Source organism: Lepidochelys kempii, chromosome 2, assembly GCF_965140265.1.
Source record: "Lepidochelys kempii isolate rLepKem1 chromosome 2, rLepKem1.hap2, whole genome shotgun sequence".
Classification (NCBI taxonomy): domain Eukaryota; kingdom Metazoa; phylum Chordata; order Testudines; family Cheloniidae; genus Lepidochelys; species Lepidochelys kempii.
Window position 1 is genome coordinate 159,224,506 of NC_133257.1, and position 13,765 is coordinate 159,238,270.

The following is a 13,765-nucleotide window of genomic DNA, read 5'->3' on the forward strand; positions in this document are numbered from 1 at the left end:
GTCTCCTGCTCACTGTTGTTGAATGGAGATGGGCAACCACCAGAAGCCCCTCCCTTTGATCTAAGTGCTGCCCCTGGACAGCAGATGAAACCATCCCTTGAAGCTGACAGAGGTAATGGTGTTTGAGGACGGTACCCCCAGAACGGCCGCTAAAGGTATGTGTGAGGAAGCTCGGGGCTTGTTTGGCTGTATGGGGAGGGGGGAGATATCAGGTTCTTCACTTCCCCCGACAATAGGATGACCAGATATCCTGATTTTATAGGGACAGTCCCGATATTTGGGGCTTTGTCTTATAAAGGGGCCTATTACCCCCCACCCCGTCCCGATTTTTCATACTTGGTAATCCTACCTGACAAGGAAGTGGGCTCTTTTGACCAGCACTTTTGCCAGGGAGCCAGAAGCTGTCTCAGCTATGTTTGTAAAGGTTTGGGGTTCATGAAACAGAAAACTTTGGTTTTCTTAATCTCTGCCTCCACAAGTCTCACCCATTCCCACTGAACAACACTGCTTTCTCTTACCTGGTGTCAAAACTGGTCTATGTAGAAAGACAATAATAGCGTCTTTATACAGCAAACAATGCCATCTGGAATATTAAACTATATAATTTACATTAAAAATGCCTGTTACCTGACCCTGAAATTTGGAGCCAACTACATGGTGCCTTCTCAGGTTGGTGAGCAGGAGCAGCATGTTTTGTAAGATAATCTGTATATAACTGGATTTTATATTTACAGCTCAGTTTTACTCTGAGAGGGGTCTGTAAAAATGACATTGTGAGGATTCATTGTTTATCATTGCACAGTGATCCACATCAAACTGGCTCAGTTGGCAAGTAATGAGATGGGATTTTTCTAGCTGCTAATGCTGAAAGTTCAGCCGGGGGGCTGCAAATACCTTCTCGTGTATCATCACAGGTGGCAAATATTCTGCAGGCCAAAATCATGGCCTCAGTGACATCTGTGTAACCTCATTGTCTCCAAATGATGTACTGACCTGCACAGGCATAACTAAGGGTCTAATCTGGCCTGCCTTCCCAGATCTTTATTTCTAGTGGTGGTGATGATGATGCATAAAATACAAGGAATCCAACTTGGCTTTCAGAGGCCTTGTTGAGTCTGCAGTTACCAAAATCAACTGTTTACATGTAAACAGACCACATTTAATTTGGAAGCCAATGATGCGTGACACACCTGGAACTCCATGATGCCAGTTTTACAAAGTTACTTTTCAGAAAAGAGCTTCATTTTATGAATAAATACATTGAAGGCCACATGCTGTGTTCTGTGGAATCAGTGGATTTCTTGAGTAGGTAAGGAATATAGGGGTGGGCCCTTATTAATTATCCTTGAACTAATCAATGGTTATCAAAATGGAAGTAAAAATATCTTCAAAAAGCTACTCCTTAACAAGAATAAGAAAGCACCGTTGGCTAAAATCCATTTATAACCCAAAGAAGAAGTCATATATCATACAGTTTAAACTTAAATTGTGGTTCACTTCATTTTTAGTAAGAATTTTAAGATAATAATTTGATAACAAGGATCCAATTATTACAGTGGAACCTTATTTCCCGAGTCCTGTGGTTACATGGTTCAGGCTGGAGACCAGTTAAGAGACAAGAGATATACAGGAAATAAAGCATTCCTAATGCACATAACTAAGATGGGGCATATTTCAGGGGTACAAATATCAACAGTTGGCTATATCCATACAGAAACAAAAATAAGGTTAAATCTCTGTCTCTATAGACCATGCTGCCTTAAATTTAACCTAGTTTATATATTCTCATGCACATATTCAACAAGATACTGCAACAAAAGAATCTTTATTTAAAATTGTCTGATAAATGATTTTAAAGAAGACAAAACTGGCTAGAAATAGTTTAGGTACTTCAAATAACTGGTATTCTTTTAAAACTCATGCTACTGCCAAACCTGGAATTATGTATTGTAATTCCTAGAAGTAATGCCCCTGGAAACCAAACCAATGGGAATGACATTACAACACGAGTCAGAGCTGATTGGTCTGCAGTGTGATGTCAGTATCAGAAGTAACTCCCTGAACAGAAAGAAAAGGTAGATCCAGGAATGATGGGAAAACTTGGTGGCCTCTGGTCTCGGTGGACATTAACTATTTTGGCATACCAGTGGGTATCTTGGTGAGTTTAGTACCTTGATATTGTACTGAACTCTCTCTAGTAACAATTTATTTCACATCTGCTTTTTATGTTTAATAAAAAATTATAAATAAATAAAAATTTTAAAAAAGAAAGCGCACATAGGACTTATATAAAGTTTTGGATTTACAACCCTTGAAGCTGGCCCCATTTATCCCCAGAAAAGGTCCCGCATGGGCTATGGCACTCTATATTTCCCTCCCGTAGCCTTGCCAAGCTGCGTAAGCCACAGGTTGGGGACACCGCTTGTTGGACTGAAGTTATTCAATTTCCACGGCCCATTCAATCCTTGTCTGCCAACTAGTTCTGTTGCTGTGTTGGCACCTAAGTTAACAGAATTCCTCTCTCCTCATTATATCTTTTAGCAAAAAATTGGTCACATAACATAGCTTTTTAAAATGAACAGGCCACCTTAATTAACTAGGATACTTGAGAGCTTAATTTATTATACATTGTTTTAAGACTCTTCCTTCACAAATGAAGTCATTTTACCTAAATACATTTTCAACATATGGTACAGAATATATAATGGTTTATTGTATCTGATGATAACAAATGCTTTCTACCTAGAAATTCAACAAGAATAAAGTACTACTTTGTTTCGAGTTTCACAGGGTATATAGTATCCATGGAATATGATTGCTCAGCAGTTTTCTTCATTGCAAAAGTGTGTTAAAAGACCTCTTAAATGTCCCATTCCATGAAAAGAACCATTAGACAGCAATAATCAGAGCTGTGAGAGTTCACAGGCTTTTCTAAGTGAGTCAAAGAGAGGTTTGTTCACTAGAGTTTCTGTCTCTGGTGAGCAGCTCACTGCAACTCCATTAATAACTTTATTTGCATGCTTTAGCTGTCTTGAAGATCTTAAATTGTTATCTTCTGCAATCCAGGTGCATGCCATATGGTGTTTGTGCAACTAAAAGTGAAGGGGTCTATTCTCGTCTCGATGTGTGGGGAATCCCTGAACACCAAGAGAAGAACATATCCTTAAGGGTTAAAGGAGGGAACACATTTTTACTTGATTACAGGGCTTAAGGACGTGACTTATATTTGCTATAAAGAATGCAAAGCGCACAAGCTGTATGGGTTTTTTGGATCCTTGGAATGGCTAGTGTTGAAGCTTCGCGGTCCCACAGAACCGTACATTTATCCCTGGCAAGCTAGTTTCAAGTAATGCAAAGGTAATATTTTGTTTGCCAAAATGGAAGGCTTCATAAATATTTTGCAAATCTCCTTTCCCTTCATTCATGGAATCTACATGCTTTTCTAGTGTTGGTCAAATTATATTGGTGGAGAGAATTGCTAGGTCTGCAATCCACAACAATGGCTGGTTAGAATCGCTAGGACTGCAATCCACAACATACACAAGCTTATACTATTTTACACACTTTATATTACTTTAATAGCAAGTATGTTAAAGAAAGTAGCTTGATTTGCGAGATGGCACCGTGTTTTTTCAAAATGGTATAATGTATAGATACGAATCTTCCTCTCTAGTGCCTTGGTACAGCACATACAAGCAGATTTATGACAGAGCATTACATTCATTGCACTTTCTCAAAGGGGTAATAGCAAATGAAGTGCTACTTGCATACCCACTTTAATCTTTTCCTAAATAATCATCCAAATAGCGAAAGGCATAAGCAGTCTCAAAGGGCTAACTAAACAACCAGTGTTTTCATTAACATTGGAGCTGAAAAGTGGTGAAAAGGAGATTCTCACCCTGTCTCATGAGGATGGGCTTTTTACAAATTTGTGGGGCTATCTATGGAAAAAATAAATCCCGGGTCTCTTTAGCAACCAAATGTCTGTTTAATATCAACCCTGAGAAAGCAATTTCCAGCTAGCAAATTAAATCTGTTTTGCAATCTATAGTTGCCATTTAAGACAGCAGAACGAGTCTGCATCACTATCAGTTTGTCCTATGAAAACTTTTATCTTCCAACAAATTTATGACAGTATCATTTTCTGTATCCAGCTCAGAGGCTAGATGGCTACAAATATAAATGTTCAGATTTTGAGCTCTTATGATTCAGTGTAACTGAAATTGCACCAGATTAAGCCGCTTTCCATATAAACCACCAATAAACACAGGCTCTAACAGTACAGGATTTACAAAGAGGTAGGAATCAAATAAGACTATGCAAAATGGACACTACACAACAACTTTCTGGCTTTGTCCTAGGCAGACATTTGTTGGAAAACAGACAGAGCAATCTTGCAGAAGCATATCACTTACAAAGCTAACTTACCTTGCGTTAATGAGGTACTGTGCTAAACTGATGTTTGCCGGGGAGCCTGTGATTGTAACTTGTCGTTCTGCCGAGCCTTCTGTGGCATTAGCAATCTTGATCTGCGCTCCTGACATCTGCCTGATTTCATTTATCTTACTGCCTTGTCTGCCAATAATGCAGCCTATTAACTGGAGTGGGACAAAGACTGAAATTAGTGCCACAGACACAAGCAAAAACCATTTAACTGCAAACTGTCGTATTGATCAAAATGTGGTTACTAAGGTCTCTCGATATCAAAACAAAAGATTTTTGCTGTGCTGTTTGGAATGAATAGCTAGCAGGGTCTATGGGCTCAATGGTCAAGCTCCTATAGTTAAAGCCTTGTCATTTTGTAGGTGGTTATGTATTAACTCAGTATCAGGCAATTTAGCCATCCAATACGTCAGAGAATACTGGCATAGTGCAGTGCTACAGAATACAACGTAGAGCCCAGTTTGAATTGTCAGTGAAAATATCAAGAGCTGCAACATAACTGACAAATCAGACAGACTGAAAGCTCTATTGATGGGTCTCTGCATCAGTCTGAAGAAGAGCTCTGTGTAGTTCGAAAGCTTGTCTCATTCACTAACAGAACCTCACTCACTTGGGCTTTCAAGCTTGCTTGACAGTCCTAAATGTTATCGACCAAATTCTGCCCACCTTTACACAGGTTTCTCTCCATTAAAGACAACGGGACTTTCAACCATGTAGCTGAGTGCAGAACTGGGCCTACGGCAAGATGACACTTCCTTCACAACTTGATCCTTTTTATTTTCAAAATGTAAGTCAGGATTCCGCATGTGTTCTTATGCCCCATTTTATCCTTCAGTAACATTGTACTGGGTCTATTACAGGAGTGGGTGGGTGAGGGTCTGTGGCCTGCAACGTGCCGGAGGTCAGACTTAATGCTCACAACGGTCCCTTCTTAGCCTTAAAGTCAACTGGCAAAATACACTGCATATTGTTTCAAAGGCTGCTTGAAAGTTCTTGGTGGGCTACAATCTTTTTGCATTTGTATGCAAAAATTTTAAAAGTGTTTAATGCAAATCAGTGGCCAATGCTTCTGCATTTGGGGGATGTGCGAGAGCGATGGTTGCCAGGGCATGGCCCCACCTCATTTCCTGTGGTGGTGAGCAGACAGGCGAAAGAAGGTAGGAAAACAGAAGTGTGCACCAAGCTGGAAGCCAAGATGGAGATGGTTAACTCTGGTTCCTTTGGTTTTATCACTGATGGGGAACAGGGATCTGAGCCTTTGCCACGTTATTAAATGCAAGATTGATGGCCGATGAACTTAGCACCATCCATGAGCTGATGGAAGATGAAGCCCAGGACTTTGGATGACAGTACAGGACTATTGTTGGCAGAGATGGTTCCTACTGAGTGAAAGGGGAATGAGCAAGGAAGTACTTTTTTTTTTTTTGGCCGCTGAACTAAAAATATTAGGACTAGTATTATTTATTTGTATGACGGCAGGGTCTAGGAACCCCAAGCCAAGGTTAGGGCCCCATAGTGCTAGGCACTGAGCAGATAAATCACAAAGAATACCATCCCTGCCCCAGAGAGTTTGCAGTCTAGATGGCCAGACAGGCCACAATAGAAGGACAAAACAGATCAAGAGGGTTGGGAGGAGTGGGAGGATGAGGCACATAAATATAGGAGATTTCCTGTTCCATAGTCTGAGGGACTGTTTCCACTTTGTGTGTTAATTTTAGGAATTTTTCCTTTTGTAAGGAAGGATCAGTGAGAAAGTTGTGGTGAGGCAACTCTGGCTGCCCCTTGAGTCCTCAGATTTCCTTAACCCTGGTCAGCCAAGTTGTAGGCCTGAGCATGGTACTGGCTGCTGTAGCTGATTGTGTCCTAACCACGGAGATAAAAAGATTTTTAAATCTGTTCGCAGTAGTCAAAACACAATACAAATGTGTGTAAAAACTCTGATTTTTGTTAACATTTAGAAAAAATGCCAACCAGCTCTAGTCAGCAGGGTTTGTTAAAGTGTCTGTGGCCTGGCAAAGCAGTGGAGTTGTTCTGGGGTGTTCTAAGATGACTCAGATGGTAGCTGCCATGAGGGGGTTTCATGCAAGGTACCATGAGGTCTGTTGTATCACCTCTTTTATTCAATGTGTTCATGAGGCAACTTGGAAGGGGACACCAAAGACACCCAACTGTATGCTGCTGCCATGCTTGACCCAGCTGTTAGAGTGGAACCAATAGCCTAGTGCCTAAATGAGTACGGGATTTGAATGATTGTGACTCAGTCCAGATAAACTGGAGATAATGTTGGTGGAAGCATCCAGAAGTGCTGGTGGCACTTTAATCAAGACCATGACTGAGAGAGTGTGATCACCATTTGTGACCCAGATGAACAACTTAAGAGCATTGCTAGATTCTGGGCTGCTCCTGGATGCCCAAGAAGTGGTGGTGGCCAAGAACACTTTTTAATTTGTGCTTGGCAAGGAGAGGGTCACCTGTTAATTCCTGAGTGGAGCTTTCCACACTTACCCTCTCTCACCTTAACCCCGCCTAGCTGTAATACACTCTGCATGGAGCCACATCACCGAGACCAATCAAACACTAAAGCTAGTTCAGAATATCGTTGTCCCCTGGGTGCACATTATACTGGGGCTATGGAATTGATCTATCTTAGGTATTTATATGGTGCGTATTACCATAGCATTGGAGTATATGATCTGCATGGACTGCCAATACATTTCCGGGAATTCTAGGGGATGGTTTTAATCTATGCAGTTTAAATGTTTTGGGATCAGGTGATCTGGGAGACTGCCTCTCCTCCTCAAGTCATTTTGATGGCGTAATACTGGTGTAAAACCGGCATGATGCAATGGTGAGCCAGGCCCTTTGCATTTTGTCTGCCTCACTCTGAGATAGTCATATGAAATTATAGCCAAACTGATGCTCTTTTTTTAAGACAAATCTTTCTAATGCTACTGACTGGCCCACTCAGGAGAAGCCATCTCTCATTTGTAGATGGTTGCAAAGCAGAATTTGACAGATTCTGTGATACTTAGTCCTACTGGGTCCCTTGCAACAGAGGTGGGTCCATCGAACACTGAAAGTGACAGCACTGTATGAAGTGTTGTATGTCCTACAATTACAGGTTTGCTGCTTCTGAAAACTCTCGGCAGATACAATTAGAGGATGAGCAGTACAGAAGTCTAACATTTTTCTTTAGCAGGACCACTGGAACTGCTTTGAGACTGATGATCATGAGGTCTTCCAGTGTATCATGGGCCTGATTTACAATAGTATAACGCAGGCATGACTCCACCAAAAACCACGTAGTTATACTGGTGTAAATCAGAGGAGAGTCATGCACTCATTAGTTCTTAATTGTCTGTCCAGGTCCATAGCAAAATTCCTATGACATCAATGGGAGCGGGATCGAGTCAGGACCAGAAACTCCTCGAGGATGGGATTATGAAGATTGATTTTTAGCTCACACCAGTTTAACTCTATTGACTACAGTGGAATTACTCCTGATTTACACGATGTGAGTTCAGATTCAGGCCCTGTGCCTTTCTTTGTGTTTGTATAGTGCTGAGCACACGGGCAGTGCTTAATAACAAAGACAATCTATCACACATAAAGAGAGAGTATGTGAATTATACTTTAAACTATGGCCTTCAAGGGTGAGTTTTCTGCTTGTTTGGCTCTTTATGTCCCTCACTGCTGCATTCTCTCGGTATGGCACTGGGAACAGCCATACCTGTCTGTAGTTTATGACAAGCCCCCTACTGTAAAGCGTTGGCTTGTCATACTGGCAAGTGGCTTGCAGGTTGTTGAATATTTCACTTCTAGATAAAACTGGATTCCATTTGTAATAGTGCTAGCAAAAGGTACTGAGTGGGCAGTGTCTGAGATTGAAGTTTTCTGCTTATCCCCAGTGCAGGTACTGCCAACGCAAGCTTCCCAATGCTGCCTCATCACTTTACCTCCACTGGCCTGGTGGGAGTAGCTTCAAGGGTGAAACAGGAGGGCAGGCTCAGCCCACTGAATCCTTGGCCTCTCTCCTGAGACTGCCAACAAGAGTGGACACAAGACTGAGACTCATTTAATAATGACCACTCAACAACTGTCAGATGGGAACAACTGTCATTCCATACCAGTCTGACTCACTGACCAAAGGTGAAGAGACATCTCCCTTTACCAATACGCTGAACTACGTATTCCCTTCCTGTAAAATTAAAGGCAGTTTCAGTCCATGTAAGAACTGATTTATTGTGTATCCATGGAATTGTTTCTGTTACATGTTATACTGGATGTGTTGACATTCCCAGGATACCACAGCTATCTGTGGCTCCCTGACATATTACCCTGATGTAAATCCAGGGTATAACTGACAGTAGAACTTGGTCTATGATGTTCTCTTCAAAGGAGACTCTCTAATTGTTTTTCATAAATACTTAAGTTTAATTTCTTCCTCATTATTTTCAATCTCTTTTATTCCTTCTGCTTCTTTCCTCTGTTGCATAAGTACACTGCCTTTTTATACACCTCAGAGAGCTGCCATAGTGGGATTTATTTATGCATTTTTATTTAGAAAAGGGGCTACATGAGGGACAGTGTAGTCTAGTGGAAGTCACAATCTCCTGATATCTGATCACAGCTCTCTCACGGACTTATTGTAGGGCCTTGGACACAATGCTTGACTACTCTGTGCCTGTTAAAAAGCAGCGGTGATACTTAAGATCTCTCCTCCCACCTCCCAAGGGTAATGCATAATCTGGCTCATAGTGATTTCACAGACTTCATAAACAGATATAAAGAAAATTGGTAGGACAAATTTTTCGACAATGACACTGTTATTGTCATTTCTGTGCAGACCTAAACTACCAATGAAAAATATAATGTGCACCAGCTTAATTGAAAGTACATTGCTTTATAGAGGACCCAGTTTTGCCCCATCCTCTTACTAAGGTTGAGATTAGCATCTTACTTTGGGGCACATTTTCATATCTTTCCTCATACTGTATAGTGATTTGCTTCACAAGCGGTCCCATTGATTATCCACAGGGAATTAAAAACTGGGCTTCCCCTTGGTTAAAGGGGGACAGAATCAGGTCAAGAGGAAATACAAGATTATACCAAAAGACAAGCAGGTAAAATACTTATTTTTCAGAAATCACTTTACCCAAATAAAAATATCTGGTTAATTACATATTACCATATTGGGTGCTACTTTCTATCATATTTATGGCTCTCAGTATCAAATTAAATTTAATTTAATTTACTGGGCCAGATCTTCAACTGCTGTAAACTGGCATATCTCCATTGACTTCAGTAGAACTATGCCAATTTTCACCAACCAAGGATACGTTCCAATATTTTTAATGCGGATCATTAAACATTGGTGGCAGTAAATGAGTTCTTTCAAGCCACACTTTCACCTTTTAAGCCCGTTAATATAAGTAATGACACATCTTCCAATTCAGGAAAGCACTTACACACGTTTAATTTTAAATTAAGATTAAAGTTGTGCCTAAGGGCCTTTGCTGAACAGAGCTTTCTTGAATAAGGATCATTCAGAGGATAGGGTGCAATTTTATTGCTGACATTCAGACAATAGATATATTAGAAAGCAACGCCTGGGCTCTTAGGTTGGACCTATTGTCTCCCTAAGGGATATATTTGTCGTGTTTAGGTACTCTGTTTACTTGTGCCCAGTTCTGCAGGAAATCAATTGGAGTTTTGCCTGAGTAAGATCTGCAGGATCTAACATTTTTTCCTAGCTCTTCAGCATTTCTCAGTCAAGGACAACAGCTATGCAATGGGAAGGTCATATTTACCTTTTATGGAGATGATGGGGATTTTGATTGTACAACACCCTTATAGTGCTTATGTGATGAGCTTCCAAATTAGTTATTTGAAAGGAAGGAGTCAATATTCCTCTAGAATACAGAAGGCTGGCCCATCAGCTTGTCATTTCCAATTCAGATGGATTTACAGGCCTATTTATATTTATAGAGAGCATTTATCAGATTTGTGGCATTTTATTTTCAAAGCATTCTGCTGTTTTTGGGGGGGTTTGCCTTCTGTTCATTGTTTTCTCTCTTTTTTTTTTTTAAAGGGGAAAGGTGATTTTTATCTCGCTGACCAATATTGGCTTTGCAGTGTCAGGTGTTTTAAGACTGTGATCCACCTGTGCCAGCTCCATTGTACCCCACTTCCACCACCTTCTCCATCCTCCCACCTCGCTATCACCACTCCACCATTATATGCCAAGATGTACATCACAAGTTTTTGCTCTTCCAGCATAAGCCTGGAAAGCAGAAGAGGATCCCAGCAAGTGGATGGAAGACAGCCGGCTGAAACTACATGCAAACCAGACAGAGGTAATACAGGTGGGATGAAGGAAATATTTTGAAGAATAACCCATCTTCATAGTATCTCCTGCTATTTGGGGGCATCTGCCCTCAGATAATCAAGTCACACTGTAGCCTAGGAGTTCTTTTGGACTCTTCAGTATTTCTGGACACTAAAATAGCGATCACTGCCAATAAATGCTTTCTTTCATCTTTGACTGGAAGAAGGCTGTGTCCCTACTATTGGACAATGAGATGGTCAGAGTGCTCCATGCCTTTCTGACTTCCAGATCGAATTAATGCAACTCTCTATATTTGGGAATGAGTGCACCAACTTTAGAATAGGTCCAGATCATCTCAAATGTATCAACCTGCTTCCTGAGCAGCACTGCCTGCCGACAGACCCATCACCTGGAGCTCTGCTCCCCATACTGCCTCCACGCAGAAGAACTGGTTAGTTTGAAGACAACAGTGCTCATCTTTAATCCCTCCTCAGGAGTACTAAAGAAGTGCCTCTTGGGTAGGGATCACAACTTTCCTCATGGACAATGAAGCTCAAGGGTCAACTTGTGAGAGTGGAGGACACAGTTTTCTTGACAATTGATTCAGGCTGATTGAACTCCTTTTCTGGAGAGGGTGGGAATAACCAGATACCTCAACACCTTCAGATTGGCATAACTACCTGGATTGGGAGAGAGGAGACACGCACATACACACATTTAAATGGCCTCTGAGGGAGATGGGAGAAATATAGCCCACTTTATTCGTTCTTTTTCAGAAATGCCCAGAAACTACAGTGGTGGGCACCTACTAAAAACCTAGATGAACAGAACTTCTAAATTCACAGTCTGGATAGGAAGTTTGATTTTATGGCATGGTGCCATTTTTCTTTATTAATTAGTTGCAATTATCATTTGTAGAAAGCTGTGAGGTCTGAGCTATAGTAACCACTAATAACAGAGAAATGATTTTATAACTGCCTCACACAATTACTGAAGAAAGAATAACTAGGATTTACTATGACACAAACAAATATGAATTGTAAACAGGTATTAACTTATGCTTAAGCCTACAATTTTTTCATGGAGGTCACGGAAGTCATTGAATCAGAGACTTCCAGACTTTGCAGCTCCCCGTGGCTGTGGGTGCTGGGGTCCCCTTGGCGCTCCCAGCCACAATGGGTAGTGGGGTCCCCCCACAGCTCCAAGCTGCTGTGGGTGGCGGGGGCCACAGCTCCCAGCCACCATGAGTGGTGGAGACCCCAGAGCTCCTGGCTGCCATGGAGGGCAGGGGACCTGGGAGCTCCCAGCTACCGCGATTAGCGGGGGCCCCCTGCAGCTCTGAGCTGCTGCAGGTGGCGGGCCCCACCTCTGCAGCTCCCGGCTGACGCAGGTGGTGAGGTCGCAGCTCCTGACTGCCTCGGGCAGCGGGGGTTCCCCCACAGCTCTGAGCTGCCATGGGCGGTGGGGCCACAGCTCCTGGCCACCGTGAGGGACAGGGGACCCTGGAGTGCTGAGTCACTGTGTGACTGGGAGTCCTTCAAAGCGCTAGGCCACCATGGTTGGCGGGGTACCCTAAAGCTCCCAGCGGGGGACCCCGGAGCTCCAAGCTCCCACAGGCAGTGGGGGCCCCCAGAGCTCAGAGCAGCCCCCACAGCTGCCTAACCTTTGCAGGCAGTGTGGGAACCCCGCAACTGAGCTCCCCATTTTGTCAGCGATAATTTTAGTAAAAGTCACAGATAGGTCACCAGCTTCTGTGAATTTTGCTTTATTGAATTGGTGAGAATCTGTCTGATCGAGGACTAAGTAACAACTCAGACTTAGCCTTCTGGGTTTATTTTTATTGAAATCATATCCTGTTCTTCTTTGGTAACTCAAGAGCAAGTATAATATAGTGGTCTCGATTCTCCTCTAATTTCCACTGGTATCTTATATCCACTTTGCAAAGAGGTCAATGACTTCTCCAGGTGCAAAGCAGTAGACAAAGTGGCCTATTAACATAAAAAGAATTATTCCTGGTTTGCACCAGTGCAAGGGGAGAATAACGCCCAGAGTAGGCTGCCCTCACTGATGTACACTCTGCCCTTCCAAGAGCTAACAGTTTACACAGACCTATTTTGCAATACTAGACAAAAGGCAGTGAAGGATAAAGGTGAAGCACTGAAAGTGAAGCAGAAAGCCAACTGGATGCATTGCTTACAAAACTATTTCAGAACGACCCAGGCGGCGGGTATGTAGGTTCTTACACCTTATCAAAAAATCAATTAATTTCCTTGGCTACTTGTCAAGATGACAAATATCAACCCTGATTTCCTGTTTGGAGCAATAATCAGTATTGCCAAGCAAGAGCAATAGCAGAAAGTATTGAAGTTGACACTTTATTTTTAGGGAGGACTCAGCTTTCTCCTTACTGTTACTAGTGCGGCCTCTCGAGGGATATACTGGTCACCAAATGTATGATGAACTCAGAATAAGTGACTTTTTGTGAGTAATTTAGACAATACCAACAAAAAATCAATTTTGATGGATGAGCTAAAAGCAGACAGACTTTAATTACTGAAGGCCAGATCATCACTTCTACTGAGGGGACCTAATGTGGGTGCAATTCCTTCTAGCCATAAGGAAGAGGGGTGAGGAATCAACCCACCTTGGGCCCATACAGTTGTTGCTCCATAGGGACAGTGGGGTGTTGGGGCAGGGCCAAGAAGGTTGGAGCCATTTAGAATTTTCATCATCCCTCTTAGTGGGAGAGACGGTGTGGGCAATATCGTGGGGAGGGGAGGAGCCTCTCGGTCTGGTAGATCCCCTGGAAGTTCCAGATGCAAATGGGCAGTAGTTGCTCTCCATGCACTGCCACTACCCTCCCCTCCTTCCCCCTACAGGAATTGTGCTGCCATTGGGTGACTCCCCCTCTGGCTGCTCAGCTGCAAACACAAATAGGACTTGGTGGGACTTAATGCTGTTTTAAGTAACATTCATTGCCTCCCGGATTATTGC

At 42.3% G+C, this 13,765-nt stretch overlaps 1 protein-coding gene across 21 annotated transcripts in view; it reads right to left on the reverse strand.

Moving 5' to 3' along the window:
* LOC140907213 (poly(rC)-binding protein 3-like) overlaps nt 1-13,765 on the reverse strand; it is a 713,049-nt gene that overhangs the window by 16,813 nt on the left and 682,471 nt on the right. For 19 of the 21 annotated variants that reach the window (XM_073332633.1, XM_073332636.1, XM_073332634.1 and 16 more), the window contains one exon: nt 4,429-4,598. The exons of 1 other annotated variant lie outside the window; for it this stretch is intronic. In XM_073332633.1, coding sequence (XP_073188734.1) covers nt 4,429-4,598 — 170 coding nt within the window. Of the gene's footprint in view, nt 1-1,454; nt 3,138-4,428; nt 4,599-13,765 lie in introns of those variants that run through there. One more of the 21 variants, XM_073332632.1, reaches the window with a different exon arrangement.